The 20,689-nt window shown below is 38.6% G+C and overlaps 1 protein-coding gene across 7 annotated transcripts in view; it reads left to right on the forward strand.

Annotated features, from left to right (window-relative positions):
- Positions 1-20,689, forward strand: part of phactr4a (phosphatase and actin regulator 4a) — a 65,258-nt gene that overhangs the window by 28,772 nt on the left and 15,797 nt on the right. For 2 of the 7 annotated variants that reach the window (XM_084132055.1, XM_084132057.1), the window contains exons 1-5: positions 7,268-7,744; positions 14,344-14,508; positions 14,972-15,052; positions 15,302-16,219; positions 18,022-18,525. In XM_084132055.1, the coding sequence (XP_083988181.1) occupies positions 7,690-7,744; positions 14,344-14,508; positions 14,972-15,052; positions 15,302-16,219; positions 18,022-18,525 (1,723 nt within the window). In that variant the 5' untranslated portion in view covers positions 7,268-7,689. Of the gene's footprint in view, positions 1-7,267; positions 7,745-14,343; positions 14,509-14,971; positions 15,053-15,301; positions 16,220-18,021; positions 18,526-20,689 lie in introns of those variants that run through there. The other 5 variants (XM_084132056.1, XM_084132058.1, XM_084132059.1 and 2 more) reach the window with 3 other exon arrangements.

The following is a 20,689-nucleotide window of genomic DNA, read 5'->3' on the forward strand; positions in this document are numbered from 1 at the left end:
GCTCGCTGTCGGTTGGAATATTAGAACTAAAAACATTGACTTAACACAATCATGGGCAACAAGCACTTCACTGAATGCTTGCCAGCTAAGAAATGCATAATTATTACCTTACGATCGATCTGTTTTTAAATCCAGATCACGACATCGACGTCTGTTTAAAAAAATAACGTGCTGAACAATACAAGGTAGTAGAAGCAGAGATCCAGCAAGTACATGCATTTCCTGGAAACCCACACTACCAGATAATACATAATGCACTGGAGTATAAATTTGTTCTTCACTTACTGAAATTTAATCTGAATGATCAGGGAACCGTTTGAAATACTTCACACTGCATGCTAAAGAGAATAAATACCAACTAAAGCCAGGTGCACACTGTGCGATTTATAATAATCCTTTACGATTGTTGCTTGTCAGACTGTACGAACATGATCATCGCTGTAAGGCATGTCACACTGTAAGATCAGTTGTCATAAATGTCAGGCTGTATGGCAGTCAAGACGCGTTAAAAACTTGTCCGGAGTTTTACATGATCAATCAATGACACGTTCGGTGACCGTGAGCTGCATTACACGCGGGATTAAAATGGTGGCTACTAGGGATGCACGATATATCATTTTTTAGATGGTTAATTTTTAGGGCTCTTTCATACACACGGTGCAATGCGGCACCAAGTGTTCTTTGATAGTTTCAGCCCAACGCAGTTATCATTTTCACGTCCTGAGCCACGTTGTTTAAATAGCAAATGCATTTGCGCCCATCTGTTTGCCCATGGGTGTGCTGCTCTTAAAAAAAAAACAAAAAAACAAGGCGTGTTCAGGCGCATTGTTGGTGCTTTGCTATTTTGAGGCAACTGAAAAAGACCGCGCCATTGACCAACAAAAAATTTATTTTTTTGTTATTTAAAGGGCGGATTAGTAATATGCGCCTTTAGGCGGGTGCACAACGTGCATACACTCTGCTTATTACACATGGGATGCACAGCCAGCAGCACACAAACATGCCAAATATTAAAAATAAAAGGATTACAATGTAAAGGATTATTATTGTGTACATAAAGATATGGTGGAATCCGGCTTGTCCCATAGATGGTCTGCTTGTGCGCTTTAACCTTGTGCACGAGTAGATCCGTTTCCTTTCTGGAGAAGCGTTTAGTCTTTCGGCTTGCAAATTCCGCCATGTAAATAGCGAATCCGCCATGGCGCAAGCCCATGAAAATGATAACTGCGTCGGGCTGAAACCATCAAAGAACACTTGCGTTGCGCCTGGTGCCGCATTGCGCCGTGTGTATGAAAGAGCCCTAAAAATGAACCGGTCGCTGGGTGCCCTCTGGCGTGTGCCGCTCCTGAACCACCCTTCGGGGAAACGGCGGCACTCTCTCCCCAACCTCCCGGTGTTGGGTGGCCTCCGCCAGCTCAATGGCCTCGACCAGCTCGTCCACATTGGCTGGGTTCCGCATACCGGCTGCCTGACGAAGCGGGCGGGGAAGGGCCCGCAGAATGCGGTCGACCACTACACGCTCCGCTACCTGGTGTACGGTGGGACCCCTGGCCAGTAACCAGTGCTGGCCGAGGCGGGAGAGGCTAGCTGCTTGAGCCCGGGCCGGCTGCCGCAGGTCGAAGGTCCACTCGTTGAAGAGTTGGGCGGCGCTGATTGGTGACAGCCCCATCCGGCCCAGGATCTCCTTCCTTAATTCCTCATAGGAAACGCTTTGCAAGGACACATCATGTGATTATAAAAGCGGGGTTCCCACGATCATAGAAGACCTGGAAATCTTTTAAGATGTTTTCTAGATCTGGAAAAGTCAGATTTCCAGATTTAAATTTTTCTATTTATGTTCTGATCTAGAATATTTCATTAACTACCAATTGCTCTTATGAGGACAATTTTCTTGCATGTCATGATATTTAATTTTTAAACAAATTGTTCCTTCAATCATCTTTTTAATTAGTCACACGGGTTCACAAATCAGTCTGAATGACTTAACGAATTGGTCTGAAGCAAAATAATTATTAAAAATTCTCATCTACTGATCACAAATTACTGAAAAGGACATGGAAATTTTTTGGTCCAAAGATGTGGGAACTCTGTTAAAAGCCAATTTGCTTCCTCCAAGACACCATGGTACTGTAAGTATACTTTGCATGCCCTTTAATTGTTTTCCTTCCTGTAATGTCCTTTACTTGTGCAAAAATGCCATAGGGAATTCACCCCATGTGTTGATGTTTTTAAATGCTCCTCTTCACCTCGACGGTTTCACTGGTCTTCCATCATTGTAATTATGCTAATGTCCAGTGAGTCAGCAGTCGAGCAGCACAATGAACTGAATGCATCTAAAGCCTCACATCAGTGTATCAAAAGAACAACTAGCCAAAGCAATTCAGAGTGGGGTGAGCAGTACGAACAATTCTGTATCACAGTCATTGTATATCAAAGGTACTGTTATATATTGATTGCAATAGTTGCTTTAGCTGGAAATACAATCTTGGAAATACTAAAAAGTACTAGTACAATATATCCATGTAGTAATGCCAATGTACACACTGTATGGAACCAAAATTAATGTTTAAAATTCATAGCCATTAAGAATGTTGAGACTGACAAATAGGCTATGTGTTGCAAATATGGCCACCTTGAATGGGACGTTTTATTTTATTTACTAGTTTTTGTGCTTTTGGGTTAATGATTAATGTTTAGATGAATTGCTTTATATAGTTGAATGAATTTAATTGGATTTCAATAACACACTGTGTCCTTCAGGTGGCACTGGTGTAAGTCATTTGGCTTTTGCTGCAAGCAAGAGGCCATATGTAGAGCTAGTGTAAATGTGTGCTGTCAGCCTGTATCTGCTTTACAGTTTATGTTTTTGTAACTGTAGAACAGTAGAGCTTATTAGGCTTTGAATTAGGCCTGTTTACTGTCATATAGCCTACAAGTTTCTCTCACATCTATTAAAGGCACAGTATGTAAGTTTAGCCACTAAAGGTCGCTTATTCAAAATAATAACAAAGGTGTAGCTTGATGACGCTGTGAATGAGCGTGGAATCATTCCTGCCTATGGAAAACAATTCAACGGGACTCAGGCAGAAATCATGTTCATGGGTGAGCTAATGTATTATAGTTTTATTTACGTTACTGTGGTATTAAGCAGGGCAGGGCCTGGTACATTTTACTTTACTTTTTATTATGCTTAAATAGTCTGCAGGTGCATTTTGAAATGTTTTAACTAATAATCTTGTAATGAATGTTATTTCAGTTCTAGCCTACTTTATGAGTATGAATGATCAAATACATTGAAAGACAACAGCATACAAGCACTGTAAAAGGTTTTGCCACAAACTCAACTGACTGGCTTCTCTCCTGTATGATTTCAGAGTCTCTTCAGACATTACTGTACATGAATTATGAGCTTCCAGAACTTTGATTGAGGCTGTGTGTGACCTCCTAATTCCTTTCCACAAACAGAGAAAAAAAAGAAAGAAAAAAAAAAACAGTACAAATAACAAAAATAAATAAGTTTTTTCTTAGTCTTATTAAGTGCAAACAATAAGTGCAAGTGCAACCATTATCAAAGTAAGCCTAATCTCTCAGTATTCAAAGTGCAAACAGAGACCAAAGCCACCAACAGTCCAGAGATAGGTTTGATATTTGAAGACAGGCTATTATGCAGACTAATTTGTGTGCATCAGAGAGCTAGATTTTACTTTCACTTTCAGCCTTACTTTCGTATTTGCGATCACACGTATTCTGTGTATAGGGAGCGGTGGTGCTGAGCGCACAATCTACAAGATAAGATATTTATCACACACTCTGTTGTGCAACGAATCCTTCGCCATCGTCACGCAATCAGTGAACTGATTCCTGCTGCACTGTGTGAGACTGCAACTCGTGCTAGATGAGCAGAGCAGACGTTTACAATAGTTTACAATGTTTTTTTTTTTTTTTTTTTTAAACCGCAAAACGACAGTGGTGGGCACTGTAATGTAATGTGAATGTAGCGGTGGCATATTCTTTGCTAATTTCCCTCATGCTCCGTCATGGTGATGACGGAAACTTTTCACTCTACGAGAAATCTCGTCACACCCCTATTAAATTCACATTATTTTATAGTCGTGAGTGCTGAATTACTACTCATAGAGATCACTTTATTTGACAAATTAGAATTATGGGGTAACGCAGCGCTGTTCTACTTGGTCAAAAAAATCATACTAAAATACATTTGAGTGTGTTGAAAGTTATGTTATAGGCTAACGTTAATCTGTGTTCGCTCAGTGGCTGATATGACACTTTTTGTACACTTTAGTAAGCTATATCGATATTAGAATATCATATTAAAAGCTGGATTGCTAAATGGCATGCAATTAATTTTAAAATATTTCGTATGGTGGAGAAAATACTGTTACTACAAATAAAGGTCTTTCTGATTTTGCTAAGTTAGCTGCAAAATAGTGTTGTCTCTGAGGCATGGTATTAACATGTTACTCATGGTAAATCAAGGAAACGAGATTTAAACGATAAGACTAACCGTATTGAGCTATAAAACAATGATTAGTTTTCTGTTGAAAGGTACCCAAACAGTTGTCTTATAAAGCACATAATATATTATTAAAGTGTTTTTGGTGTTTCCATGGTTTTTACGGAAATCAAGGGTAGTGCAGATATGACAAGATTGTCAGGCGACGCAATGACACGGGCCTGGTTAAAATAGTGGATTTCTCTGGATTTAAACGTTTTTGAAAACATTTGGAATAATGTACACAAGTCAATAAAATATATAACATTGTGCTAGTGGTTTTTGGATATTTTAATACAAAAAAACATACATATTTTGCCCTTAATGACATGAGATGCACAGTGAATTTGCCTTATCGGGTTGTTACATTATTACAGTTGGTAGATGTGTTCCAAGAGAATCGAACCCATGATCTTGTTGGAAATCTCTTGGTATTGCCATACTCTGAAAGAGAATCGTAATTGTTCGGATTCCATTGAATTATTCTATGACTTTTTTTTCAGAACTTCTGAGACATGAATGCAGATGTTCAAGAACAGTCAGCTTAAGAAAATCATTTGGTTTGTGTAAATAAAACCACTTCTGAAAACCACTTCATTTCGGATTCGCTATTTACAAGGCAGAATTTGCAAGCGGAAAAACTTAATGGTTCTCTAGCGAGGAAACGGATCTGATTGTGCGCAGGGTTCACACACAAGCAGACCATCTACAGGACAAAGTGTATGCGTGTTGTGGACCCGCCTATTGGCGCACATTGCTAACGCGCTCTTTAAATAACAAAAAAATAAATGTTACAACTGAAATAGACTGTGCCATTGACCAACAAAAACCTGGTCTAAAGTCAATGGCGCAGTCTATTTCAGTTGCCTCAAAATAGCAATGCACCAACAATGTGCCTGAACACACCTCATTTCAGACCAGCGCACAAATGGGTGCAAATGTATTTGCTGTTTAAACAACAAAACAGCAGGACATGAAAATGATAACTGCGTCAGGCTGAAACAATCAAAAAACACTTGCGTCGCGCCTGGCGCTGCATTGTGCTGGATGTATGATAGGGCCCTGGGAGTTTCTGGAGGCACATTTATAAAAAAAAAAAAAAAAAAAAAAATGAAAACTGTGGAATCAATTAAAACATCTTTAAACATTAAAACAAATCCCAAAGAGATGCATGTCAAATTTTATACAGTGAGAATTTTCTTTTTCTTTTAGATTGAAAGAGTTTTCTGAAGTTCTCTTAGTTGTGGTGAAGTAATATGACCGTGGTGTTGCTTAGGCCTAACTGTAGCTTTTTACTACTGGCGATTGTATTTAGGCTTCAAAATTCATAAAAGTTATGTCCATTTGTGAATATTATCTTGAGGAACAAAACAATCATTGACTTTTGTCACAGAGCTTATTTTGTGCAATTATCCAAAAGCCAATGGAAAAATATTAATGGCTTTTTGTTGAGGGAACCAGAGTGATGGTAGATATTTCTAAAGGGGAATTTCAAATGCAGAATTATCTTTTATCTTAAGAAATTATTCTTATGAATTTAAATAAAAATAAATCAAATTTTGTCTTTTTCAGTTTAAACTGATTATGGGAAAGTTTTGCAGTTGTACGCTGTCTTAACTGTTTTAAAAGGCAGTGCTGTCAACATGCTCCACTGGCAGAATAAAGCTGTCTGCTATGTTTATCTAAAATGCAGACCCGTAAAGTCTTATTTCTGTCATTATTAGTGGGATATTTGGGAGATCTTTTAATAGATATTTAAAAAATGGTTTATAAACTAAGAGCATTTTATGTCCAACATTAAGTTGTATCCCATTTAATGATCCAGTTTTATCTATCTTAGTTCATTCAACACTTGTCTGGCTTTTGTCTCCTGACAGCTTTGATTTTTATCCAAACACACTCACACACTCTCTCTCCTGGCTCTGACTGGCACTAAACACAGCCAGCCTTGCTTTTCTCTCCTCCTAGTCCCAGAGCTCTTGTCTCTGATCCCAGACTCCCACACGTAACGATAACACTAGCCACATCATGTCCTGTGTGGAGAACTCCCTTTTCCAGAGGGATTTACATGAGGTTAAATCATAATGTTCTCAATGTTCACATACGTTTTTTTTTATTATGTTTTAATGTTTTTGAAAGAAGTCTCCTATGCTCACCAATGCTTAATTTATATTTGATTAAAATGCAATAAAAACCTAAGTTGTGATCATGAGAAAACAACTGTTTTGGTTTGTTGAAAATCATGAGAAAACAAGAAAGAATAAAATGATAATGCATGGCCTTATGGCTCCTGTAAACAGTAGTTAAACTTTATATAGTTAATATGATGAATCTCACCTGTATGGTTACTTTTCACTCTGTATGATGTGTAAACCTGAGGAGAACTAACTTTTACTTACATTCACTGAAATTACTAACTAGTACAGTTTATTGAAAATCATGTGGAGGAGAGTAAGACTATACCAACCACATTGCAACACTGTATTTCTTAATTTAAGTTCTCATCAGCATAATTGTCTGGAATTTTACCTCCCACTTTGGTTACGCCTAGGTGCTCAGCATCAATGTAAGTATACTGTGAATGGTCTTCATTTCATGGCCACACACACATAAATAATCAGCCCGTGACGCCAACTCACTATCTGTCTCGCTCACTGTAATTGGAGCCTTCTATGATGTCACTTCCTGCCAGTCAAGGGCTCCACCTCGCCCCATCTCAGGTTGCAGCCACTCTCTGGTTACACTGCACCGTCTAATGCATTTTGGGAAATGAAGGTGTGTAGCAACAGAGGCAGAGACTGGCTCCTACCTCCTCTGGTCCCTCCAGAGTTTCCCTCTGTGAACTTCGGCTCCGAAAAATCTGCCACCGGGAATGACTGGCATCCTGGCCAGCTGACATACTTCAGACAAGCAACGTATGTTATTTATGAAGTCAGGGCTGCTGAGAGGGAGGGACCTTCATGAGTTGTTGACTAAGAGCAAGCAAACCACCAAAACAGAAGTTGTGAAGTACGAAGGAGGGACGAAACGGCGAGCGTGAGCACAAACTTCTAGGATTACAGAGCGAGAGTACCTGCTCGCCGAGAATAGTGGAACTGTGTTTTGCCCTCCCTGCCGCTGGCCCCGGGACTGGCAGAGGACGGGGCACACGGGACTTGGGGGTACAGGGCAAGATTATGGGACAAGGAGCAAGTACTCAGACTTTAAACCCAAATCTTACCTACATAACAGGTGTGTTACAGCTGGATTTTGGACAGAATGTTGATCCAGAAACTTTTGTATGGTGTCTTATGTTTGGTTTGTAAGCAGTGCCAGACCTGTTTCGGTTTTTACGCTGGAGGTGATCAGATGATATTGCTTAAGCATACTCTGTACAGATGCCAACTGTGCTAGTCTGAATTATTGCAGGTGTACGTTTGTTTCACATGAAGGAAGGAGTAAGAGACAGGCAGGGGCAGGTCAATGTACACTGATGGAATTTGGCGGTTGTGCAATTGGACATTCTCATGTTTCTGTCAGGCACGCTTCCTTTAGTATGAGACCTTACGAGATTATATAAGAACGTGCTTCGCTGTAACTGCCTGTTGCTCTCTATAGCAGTCTTTATATTGGATCGTTTTAATCATGTATGACCATGTGTTTGATCGAGGAGTTGTGTGCAGCAGTGTTAAAGGAGAAAACCTGTTTGTGCTGCCTATTGATTCAGGCTGACTCAAGTGGTTTGTTGTTACGCTGTTTTCCAACCGTATAAATTGCAGCATTATGAATTCGAACCCAACATGCAGCCTTGCCCTTCCTTTACTACGTGTTTTAAGACAAGACGGACAAATAGAGGCTCTGGGCCTCATTCATAAATCTATTCTTACATAAATGTATTGAATGCTTTAGTTTACATGAGAATGGTTTTATGAATGATTTGAACAATTTTGTTGTTAAGGAGGTCTTATTTTCTGAATAGTTTAGTACTGTTTCTGCTGTTTATAGTGTTTATATGGTGCATGGCATGCACATTTTCTTCATGCATGTATAGGTGTATTGAATTAACTGGAAATAAGTTTTTTTGGTTTTTTTTTTGAAGGGATTGACAAAAACTGGGTATATTACACGAATTGATTTTATTTGATGCAAATTGATGCAGTTAATAACTAGACACTCACATAGTTAAACTGAGGTCATGTTACCGTAATATTGTACTGTTTGAAATGTTTCACATAATGATTTTTAAACGTTTTAATAGTATGCAGCATTCTTGTATTTCATTCCAAATATATCCATAAAATACTTTTAACAGTCAAAATACCATATTACAAATTTATTTTTGTTGCAATTCTATTTTATTTTATCTGTCTGTATTTTGTTATTTTGTTTTAAAATAAATTTTAATTGTATTCATCAATAATGCTTAAAATTAATTGAAAGTGAAAATTAATCGAAAGTGAACAACATTTATAATGTTACGAAAGTTTTCCATTTCAAATAAATGCTGTTCTTTTGAACTTCCTATTCATCAAAGAATCCTAGTCATGGTTTCTACAAAAAATATTTCGCTATATATATATATATATATATATATAGCCCCTTTCACAGAGATTCCGGAAAATACACGGATAATGTGTCCCGGGATTTGTCCCGGGATCGTTTGATTTTGGTTCATTCACACTGCTAGTGATTTTCCGGAATGAGTGCGTTCTCACACATCCCGTAAAGGCACGTGACATCAGGATGTGCTGTAGAAAGGCCAGTCTAATCTTCCGCTACCGCTCTTTCCATTGTAGTGGTGCACTTGGTGGATTTTTTTACGCAGCATCTTAAGTTTACTAATGATCTGCGCTCAAGCGTGGTTCGAAATTCGGACTCGGTCGTACACTAAAATACCCCTTACGGCATTGGTCCTGGCTTTTGTTAACACAGGACGCGTTCCGGGACTGATCCCAGCAATGTTTCTAGTCCCCATCCCAGCAATGTTTCTAGTCCCCATCCCGGCATCAATCCCGGGACGTGTTTGCATTCGCACAGAAGGCACTCTAGCAATTTTACGGCAATTTCCCGGGATCAACGCGCTGTGTGAAAGGGGCTTATTGTAATACAGTGCAAATCAGCATATTAGAATGATTTCTGAAGGATCATGTGGTTCTGAAAACTGATGATCACCAGTTTGCCATCACAAGATCTTTAAATTGCAATAATATTTCACAAAATTACTGTTGTTCTTGTATTTTTGATCAAATAAATGCAGCCTTGGTGGGCACGAGGCTTCTTTCAAACACATTTTTAAAAAGTTGTATTATTAGGTTTCAAATAACCACCAGTTTTTCAGTAGTTTTTCACCTCCTGATGACTTGTCATGTTGTTTTAAGGTGTTGCCGTGAATCTTCTGTTTGCACAATACTCTTCACTAGTTTCCTCTCACTTAATGTTTGATCATTACAAGCTTGTTCACTTCTCCCATTGACCTCTGTGTTTATTTATACACTAAGCAGTGTCCTTGATGTCCTTGTGTGAAGTCCTACCTCTACCATTAACATAGCTGTATATTACGCTCAGTGTTTTCAGAACAGTCGACACTGATCCGATTCTCACGTTTGTCACTGATATGAGAGGAATGTGCAGCCTTCCTGAAACAAAGAGCTCATTGAGTGTGAGGCAGTGCTTCATAGAAGCGTTGATTGAGGTGTGTGTGTGTGTCAGGTGAAGATCAGTGCTTGGGGTTGTTGGGTATATTGTGGCCTGTGCTCTTATTATGCGACGTTCACTTTGATTACTTTATTATTCCATTTTGTCAAGGTCATGGCGCCATGACAACAAGTCACATTGTTTTCTCTTGTCACCGTGCCCTTCTTTTTCCAATCAACATGAGGACAGTGTGTTTTTCCATTAAGCAGTAAGTAGACCCCCAGTCAAAATTTAGAGGCTATTCCATTTATCTGCATTGATTTCATGGGAAAAGTTGCAGAATAAATGAATTAAAAAATGAGTGGTACATAAAAATAAATAAATAAAAAAAAATAGTTGAAGGGCTTGGACGTGGATGACATATATAAATTTTCACGAAACAATATACATTACACCTTTAGCAACCACACAGCAATGCCCTGGCAACAAACCAGAACAGTCTAGCGGTGGTTACTTTTTCTCTGGCAAGTAGGCCTATCACTTTTTTTCTTCTTTTTTTTTTTTACATTTTACTCAGAAAATGTAAAAATACAGTTATCTTGTAGAGAGACATCACAGACAGTGTTTATCTCATGATGAGTATGTGACATTAAGAGCTTGTGGTCTGGACAGATGATTGGATCTCTGCATTTTGCCTATCAGCCAAATCTGTGTGCTAATTATGTGTCTTTATTGCTCAGTGGGAGGTTATTGTAACACCGCCATGTCGTGACGTTGTCAAAGCTAGACCTTCATAAGAGGAGCGTGTAGTTTTTGATTTGAAGATTTGTGTACCCTTGTTTAAAGTGTTTTCGTTGGAAAATCCCATTTGAGTGAAGTAAACTAGGTCTGTATGCTGTCAAACACTTGCTTAATCAGTTAGCGGCATCTGTGCCAATGGAGCTGCCAAAACCCATAAACATTCCAAACCTCCCCATGTGTCATACACAACTTGCCTTGCCTTGCCTTGCCTTGCCTTGTCTTGTGTCTCCAGACCAGTTTAACGGTTTCTCTTTCTCTCTCTCTCTCTCTCTCTCTCTCTCTCTCTCTCTCTCTCTCTCTCTCTCTCTCTCTCTCTCTCTCTCTCTCTCTCTCTCTCTCTCTCAATACATTATTCTTGCTTTATAGACATCATTTGCACAGCCTTCTCTTTCTTGTTACAACATTTTTATTCAAACAAAGGAAAAATTTCATGTACTGTGCAATCTATGGAGCAAGTGTAAGGGAGGAAACATCAAGAGGATTTAATTATGTTTGTATTTAGAACACTAACAACAGTCAACAGTCAGACAACAGTCACGATACTGGAATTTCTAATTTTGATACGATACCTTGAAATATCGATATTGCATACCATTTTTGATACCACAGGGGAAACTGCCATATACCGCCATATAAATAATTTATCTCATTTTTTTTAATAAAAATTGTATGAAAAAATTTCATAAAATACATGTAGGGTAGGCAATTTTCGGAGAGGCTAGCAATATCAAGCTAGATCCATTCAGAGTGCTCTCCAAAGCCAAGGCTCCTCCAAAACACATAAACACACACAGCAGGGAACAAACAAATGCGTCACAAGAGAAGGTGTTAAACTATCTCATGTCTAAAAGCACATAACATTACAATAATATTGAACATAAACAACTTAAAGAGCACTGACCTGTACCACCTGACTGCTGCAGATTCATTTCGGTGTTGATAGTGTTGCCATTGAAATACATAAATTCGAGTCACGGACCAAAAACGGGCTTAATGACACTTAATTTTAGATTTTACCTCTCTGCATTCAGTCTCATGCAAAACATACTGGGTACTAGAAATCTGGTATCCAGTCATATTGATAAAAATTATTGATGTAATACAAAACAAAACTATTGTTAACTTTAATTTTACAAATTTAAGTGGATTGAACTTAATGAAATGCATTTGTGACAAAACATGTATTAATCTTATTTTAATTTGATCTTATTATCAATTTTTTTTTTAAACTTCAGTTTTTTACACATTATTAACACATTGTACTAATTTAGGAATTATACAAATTATACAAATATAAATGCCCTACAATGCTGTCAATAGACTTTAACAACCTGGAACACTTCTTTAGCGATCTATTTTACCATAATTGCTGAACATCAGCATTAATTAAACAAGCAGGGGGGAATAGATATGTGGTTATAGTTAATCTTTATATGCCAATTATATTTATATTTCTGAAATGCACATTCAAAAGGTGGCACCTTTTAGATTCCTGTGGGATGTTTTGAAATACCATGAAACTGGCCAGTTGGCTTGATGTGCTATGATTAGATCTAGATATTGTATTATGTTAAAGTGAAACTGAAGCACATCCTTCTACACTGCACAATGTGACCTGTTCTTATGGCTACAGGTACTGGGTTTAATAGAAAAGTTTTGTAAACCTCAACTGGGTGTCACTGCATGCAAAACTGTTTGACGTCTTGTAAATCACAGTGCTCTCATGGCTTGTTTGAGTCAGAGTTTCAGTATCCATATAACTTTTCTGAATCTCTACCCACTGTTGTTACTTGTAAATGTGACTCATTAGGATGTTGAAATGATTGTAATTGTGTCAATCTATTTTAGCAACATATTACAGTCACACTGTGTTATCTTAGACTATAAATATTTAGGGAATTACAGTTATTGTGTTAAGTATATACTGAATCATATCGTGATATACGGAGTCAGTTTCCTTTTCCTTTTGCTGTGAACACAGTGCAGCGGGTATTATGTTACCATGTAAAAGAGCCATGGTGACTTTCTGTAGTGTGATTTTGTTGTTGGATTCAATGTAGAGTGTTCTTACACTTTTGGGTTTAATATATCACCGAGTTCATTATGCATTTTGTTGAAAATAATTCCATCTTTTCTAAATAAATATAGCTGCAAGCAGCAATTATCAGGACCAAGCACAAAAGAAAGCACAATAATTTATGCAAGCATGGCTTTGAGCTTCAGAGCAACTGCAACAACGAGTAATTAAATATATTTTTAGTTTATTTTAGTCAAAATGGCTGAAAATAACGAATACAATCACGTTATATTAAAATCGCTTGTCGCTTTTGACCAATAGGTGGCGCTGTAACTGAATTGATGTTGTGTGGTCAGTGTGAAAAGACAATGACACACAAAAAGTTTGGTGTCAATTTGGCAAAGCGTTGTTACAGCATCAGAATCAGCTTGGCACCATGCCATCAAAATTTGTTGATCTGTTCGAGAACTGTTTGGTCAATCACAAAGCTTTTGGCTGACATGGTCTGAAGATGATCTCAGCAAATTTTTTGTGAAAATCAAACCAACTTTCCAGCAAGCGGTTCTGTGGGCTGGCATAAGGGGCTTTCGCACCGGAGGAACCTTTTCATAGTTCCTAAAACTACTGGCAGAAGTACCCGAATTTTGGCGTGTTCGCACCGCAGGAACTAGGAACAATTTTAGTTATAGGAACTCCTTTTGGAGGAACTAATTTAGCTCCTATTTCAGAGTAGGGTCTACACCAGCACTTTAGGAACTACCAGTGACGTTAGTGTACGCCAGTGGTTCTCAAACTTTTTTTCGTCGCGCCCCCCCTTTAAACCCTTTTAAAGAAATCTGTAAAAAAACATTGTATATATATTTATATTTATAACGTTAATATAATAATATAATATAATATAATATAATATAATATAATATAATATAATATAATATATAATATAATAATAGGAACACTAATTATTACAAAAAGTGCCTACGAACCTTCGGTGCTTGGCCCCTAAAAATCCACAAGAGGTCATGCATTAGTCATTTTATCTTAATTAACCGAAGTAATTCTGGCATAGATACGTTTTTCTGAGTTGTATACGTACTGTATAGAAAGTGTATTACTAAAAACTGTTTAAAATTATGTTACTAAAAATGATGTTTCAAAAAACGAATCAAATTTAAAATATAAAATGCATTCTGCTGTAAATTGTATTAATATAAAATGCTACATGTTTGTTTATCAGTATTTGACTACATACCTATGCACAACATTAGAATTAGCCATTGTAATTATTATTATTTTTTTAATTAAATACCTGATGAAAGTACAAAATCTGCAAAAAAAATTAAAATGGACACCCAGTTACAGGCCTGGAAATGACTTTTCTCTCTTTCCTCCTCCTCCCCAGACGATGAAGTCGATCATAGTATGCCAGAGAGTGATGGAGCACATCCAGGAGCAGGAACCCCTTCGGCAAAGGGCAAGGGCAAGTTCTCCAACCTGGGCAAGATCTTCAAACCTTGGAAGTGGAGAAAGAAGAGAAGCAGTGAAAAGTTCAAGGAAACATCAGAAGGTACTTTTCTTGTCTGATTTGTGACAGTAAAACTGCATAATTACTGTCATATAATGTTAATACTGTTGAAACCGAAATCTGATATGAACCTTTTTTTGGGAAGTTACAGTGATATGTTTTGATTTGTTACTAAACTTGTTACTAATTTGACATTGTAATTTTTTTTTTTAAGACTTTTGCCATTTTTCTATTATTTTGTGATTTATATTAAAAGATTTTGGAAATGGGGTAATAAAAAAAAAAAAAAAAAAAATAGGCAATTGTTTAACTTTTGAGGTAACAGTATCCTATATGCATTTTATACAAAACAGTGATTTTTTTTTTCTTCTACACTAGTAGTAGCATACACTACCAATGCAACTTTCCAAAGCATTGCAAATGAAAGTATTCCCTAAAATAAATCTTGCAAAACCTGCTGCTTGAGAGATTAATGTGCATATCTGCTCTCTTTCTGAATGATTAGTGCTGGAGAGGAAGATTTCGATGAGGAAACCTAGGGAGGAGCTGATAGAGCGAGGGTTACTTAAGGATATCCCAGAGAATGGTATGGCAAACTAGCAGGGTCAATGGTTCACTAAAGGGCAACCAAAGGTTTTATCAGATTCTTTCTTTCATAAACATGTACCGGTCATATTTTTATGTATTATGTGCTGAATTTTCATTTAAAATAATGTAAAAAATTGCGATTATTCTTTTCTTTCCTATTTTGACATATACACATGAAACATCTTGTTTTTGTTTTTTCTTTGTTCTGTTGGTTTCTGTCTCAATCCATTACCCATATCTGTTTCAGAGAGTAATAACGTGAATCATAAAGCTCCTCCAGTAAAGAATGGCCACACTGCTCAACTACCTGGAGAACGCAGGTCAGACACAGGATCAGAAGTTAAGGCACCATCTTCACGACCACACGGAGAAGAACAGAGGAATAGCCTCGCACCTGAACCGGAGCGGCGCAACAGAGCACCTTCCGATGTCAGTCGCAACCGTCAGCCGCTGGATGTGGACGCTCGAACACGGTTACCACCTGAAACGGAACGACGCAGCCGACTAGAGTCGGACTTGGAAAGACGTGCAGGATCGTTACCAAGAGAGAAACAAGGACAGGAGGAGGGACGATATCGGCGGGACGACCGGGACGAGAAGGCGGGTAGGGACAGAGAACGAAGGGATAGAAAAGATGACAAGGATGTAAAGGCTGAACGTAGAGATGATAGAGACAGACGAGATAGGAAGCCGGATAAAGAGGACTCGCATGGAAGAGGTGAGCGAGATGAACGTGAGAAAGAGAGGAGGAATGACAGAGAAAAACGGGAAGAAAAAGACTGGAGGGAGAGCAGGGACAGGAAACAGCCACGAGACAGGAAAGAAGATCATGAAAGGCGAGATGAGCCCGAGAGGGCAGACGATCGAGAGCGAAAGGAGCTGATTGAAAGGAGGGAAGACAGGGAAAGAAGAGAGGAACGGGATAGACGTGAGGAAAAAGATCGAAAAGATGACAGAGAAAGGAGAGATGTCAGGAGACCAGAACCTATGAAACAGGTGTCTGATGGGAAACTAGTCAGGCCTCAGTCAGAACAGGACATGCGGCACATTCTTCAGAAGAGCTCATCTGACATTGGACCGAAGTTGCGGCCGGTATCGGAGGCCATCCAGAGCAGCACACTGCCACGATACACACCTGCAGAGGAAGAATCAAGGGCACGAACAGGTAAAATTCCCACCCAGCTTGCTTCATTCATGACAATAGATTTGTGGTCTCATAACATTGAATGAAGGCATCACCAAAAACTGTGAGGTTTACTAGAGGACTCATTTTAATATTCACATAAATATAGGGCTAAAAAGAAATACTGTCACACTGGATGTGGTGCACTTATGCTACTTCCATCTTAAGCTTTGAAGCATTCAGTGTAGACCTGGGGTGTCTAATTCTGGACCTGGAGGGCCACTACCTAGCTAGAGTTTAGTGGTGCGTCTTAATCAGCTCCCTAGTTCAGTAGTCAGGGCACTGATGAAGGAGTCAGCCATTTTAAATGTCTCAATCGCGAAATCCCACCGGTGCACTGAAATGTTTGCTCCCTAAGTCCCACAATGCACTATGAAAACCAGGGAGCATTGATGCTCACTATGTCCCCTTAATGAAAGTTCTGAAGCGCGAAACACAGCTCACGTGAGCCAACTCACTACACATAATGACACGCGATAGATGTCTTTTAAAATGCAAACGATTATTGAATTATATTTCAGCTTAAACGCATCGCTAGACAAGTAATGAACATAATCTAGCAAACATTTATTATTTATTTATGGCTGTAATGTTGTTGCATGTATATGTAATAAGCATTTATCATAATCATAAATAACATTAAATATCATAAATAACATTAAAAATTAATGTCAGAAAGATATCAGTTCTGCTGTTTTTCATATATACCAGTAGCTGTTGTACAGTGAGGACATTATGTCTCTGGATCATGTCATCAGTGTCTCAATGTGTAGTGAGCCAGGGTCCTTACTGCCCTTACCAGTGCCTGAATTTGTGTACAGATATACTTATTCATTGTGACGCACCCTAGCTTAGCCCTAATTATACACACCTGAACCAGCTAATCGAGGTCTTACATATCGCTAGAAACTTCCAGCCAGGTGTGTTGGACATGAACTCTGCAGGAAAGCATCCCTTTCAGGATCAGGATTGGACACCTCTGGTGTAGACAGGCTCAAACTGTTGCAGCGTGATTAGGCTACGTTCAGGCAATAGGCAAAAGTGGTCCAAATCTGTTTTTGTTTTTTCACAACAGTGTGAACACCATCTAAGATCAGAACTGATAGTTAAATGATAGTTCAATATATCCAAGCCCTGTAAATGTCTGTAAAACATCATACAAGTTTTTTTTTTTTAGCACACATGATCTTTCATTAGCGCTTCAACCTGTTTTTCAAATTAATGTGATTGTAATAGATGTCAGTATGGTGTCTTGTTTTTGCTGTCAGGATACAATTACAGTAGTGTCTGTGCCACAAATACATTTACTTGAGCTCTTCAAAGCAGCTTATATTAGGTTCTCGAGAAACAGCTTAGCTGTACCAAAGAGTTTCAAGAGTTTGACCATACAATTCATGCAATTCTATTTTGGGTGGGGAGTGAGAGAGAGAAAAGATATGCAGTTGCTCACTGTGTGGCTGAAGTTTTGCTCAAAGCACAATGGTGTAAAAGACCCCATGAACCAGCTAGATTCCAGTTTTGGGATTTTAACAATTGAAACCGTTGAGGTGGGAAATATTGATGGGTTCATCCCATGTATGTTGTTTAAAAGTTGAAATAAAAGCCAAAAATCTCCCATTTTTTGGTTAATGTGGTCTTTAAAGTGCTCCTGCACCTCACCGCCACTGTTAACATGCTATGCCTGATGTACTTGTGCCTGCTGTTGTGACTGTGCTGTGCACTTGTGTGTATTTTGTTAGCTGTGTTTATGTATGTTTGTGCATGTGTCTTGTGCTCACCATTAGGATCACTGGGTGTGCGATTTGTTCCTGAGCCCAAACCTGCAAGTACCTTCACTAAAGAGTCACAGCCACCCAATAAGCAGGCCATTCTCCCTCCCAAATGGCTGATGGCTGCTTCCTCCTCCTCAGAGCTTGCTCCAGTCCCATCCTCACCCCCCTCCTCTTCGTCATCATCGTCATCTTCATCAGCATCGTCATCCGCTGCTCCCCCCATTGCTAAACCTCCTCCTCGGACTGTGTCTTTAAATGTAGACGACTCCTCCCGCACTAATCCCATTCCCCCAGTAACAACAGGAGACCGTGAAATCCCGCCCACTGTTCCCACCCTCTCCACCTTGCCTGCCATTCCTGCCCATTCCACCCCGCCTGCCATTCCTGCCCACTCCACCCCGCCCGCTATTCCTGCCCACTCCACCCCTGCGGCCCCTACTGCCCCTACTGCTCCTAAACAGCCACCAGTGCCCCCTCCCAAACCTGTCCATCACAACAGCAACACTGCACTGCAAGGTGAGTCAATATTTGTCCTGTTTTTGGCTTCTGCTCCAAATCTGCTACTGTAGATTATATGTGGCTTCATGCTGCTCTCTTCATAGACCTTAGTCAGAGTAGACACGACTGTGAGGGATGGAAGTTTGTTTGAAGTTAGTTATAGTGATTCAAAATTTTTGTAAAATTTTTATCCTGGGAAAAGGTTTTTGTGAGTTCATCATAAAATTATATTCTAAAATGTTTTCTATTTTTGTCTTTTCAAAATCCTTATCCTGTAATTATGAATGACTAGAAAAAAAACTGTGTCTAGAGTAACTGGGTCCGGACTCATGAAAATCTTCTTAAGAAAGAAATTAATATTTTTTTTAAGATAAATCCAAAAGTTCTTAAAATTTTTTTGAATTCTCAAATATTTTCTTAAAATATTACGTCGCCTATCAATCACGTCATATACGCACTACCCTTGATTTCCTTTTTACTTCCATAGAAACCATGGAAACACCAAAGACACTTTAATATATTATGCGTTTTATTAGACAGGTATAACACTTTTGGTTAAAAATGATCCAAAATCAATTAAGTAAATAACCAATCAGTGTTCAAAACTGTCTCCTTACCTTAGATTCACATCGGTAAGCTTGTAATAATTTTTTTCTAATTTAATTGGTCGGGTCGGTTTTTGTGGGAAATACGAGTTTGCCTCTGTTCGTCTTTGCGTCATTACGTCATGTCCGTATACATGTCTCGGCTAGTATATCACGTGTGTGGATGCTGCAGGTGGCGAATCGTTTGTAGCCTCTTCGTACAGCTGCTGGATAGGAATTAAACTTGTCGTTTTCATGGCGGCTTGTAATCCTGAAAGTTCAAAACGACAGTCATCGTTGACAACTGGGGAATCACCCGTAGTCAAGTAAAAGACTTCGGACACATGTAAATGACTGAAATTAGATTATATTCTAGTTTTAAATGTGCATCTGATTACAGATACATGGGAATACGTTGTACTTTGTACTTACAAAAGCTTTGTATTTCAAAGAGAACAAGTTCTAAGGAAGATAAAATTGCTTTTTTGAGGTCAAAAGAACAATTTCTTTAGATGTATGACAGAGATTAGACTGCACAGAAAGTGATATCTACAGATAACGCTAATACACACTAAAGACACGTAGTCACGCAATGTTGATGTTGGTAATATTAACAATTTGAGAACAAAGTATAACAATAATAATCATTTGCACGGTTTGACGTGATCTGAGCTAAATTTGCTATCGTTAGTTTTAATCACCATTGGTAGCGTGATTTATTGTAAAACACTTTATTTATTTTAGTTGGTCAGAACAAAAGTGCCAGACATGTTACTTGTTCAGATGACATTTTCCGGTGAAACTTCTTATTTTGGATATACTTTCAAGACGTAGTAACTGTAATTATGATGTATAGTGAAAATCCACACTGGTGTGTTGACAGACAACCCACATATACACCTCAAAACATTAGATTCGTGGGCGCTGATGCACAACCCATGTAAAGAGGATAACTCCGCAAATAACTGCAATTTCAGGTTTCAAACAGAGATGGCGGCAAAGAGGCGTATGCACTGCTGCTTTAAGTGATCAAACTTTAACGCAACAAATTTTAAGTTCAGGGAAGGAGGCAGATGTTAAACGTAACTTTAATCGTAATAAACATAAGCTACATAACGAAGCAGTGGCCGACTGCGGCATTTAAGCATAATAAAAAGAGCATAATAAAATGTACCAGGCCCCCCTGCTTAATACCACAGTAACGTTAATACAACTTTAAGAAGTTTTAAGAAGAAAATGACAGGCTTTGGTGTTATCTGATTGTATGGCGGTTCTTGCCTTAGGCTCGCTGATCAACTTAATGAAAAACACCACAAAAGCTGTCTTTTTGTGCTACACGCAGATTGCCATAAGCACTTGGTGTCGCCTTTTTTATGGAAGTTTGTTTCCGCCACGGAATTAAAAAAAAAGGTACAATGTGCAACTAAACTAGGTACAACTAAAAAGGTAATTGTGACTTCACATCTCACAATTCTGACTTATTTACGAGATATAAACTCGCAATTGCGAGTTATAAAGTCGGTATTGGGGGATATAAACTCGCAATTGCGTCTTATAAAGTCAGAATTGCAGGAAATAAACTCTAAATTTTTTTAAAT

The sequence above is a fragment of the Abramis brama genome (assembly GCF_963993115.1).
Source record: "Abramis brama genome assembly, chromosome: 12".
In the NCBI taxonomy this organism is placed as follows: Eukaryota; Metazoa; Chordata; class Actinopteri; order Cypriniformes; family Leuciscidae; genus Abramis; species Abramis brama.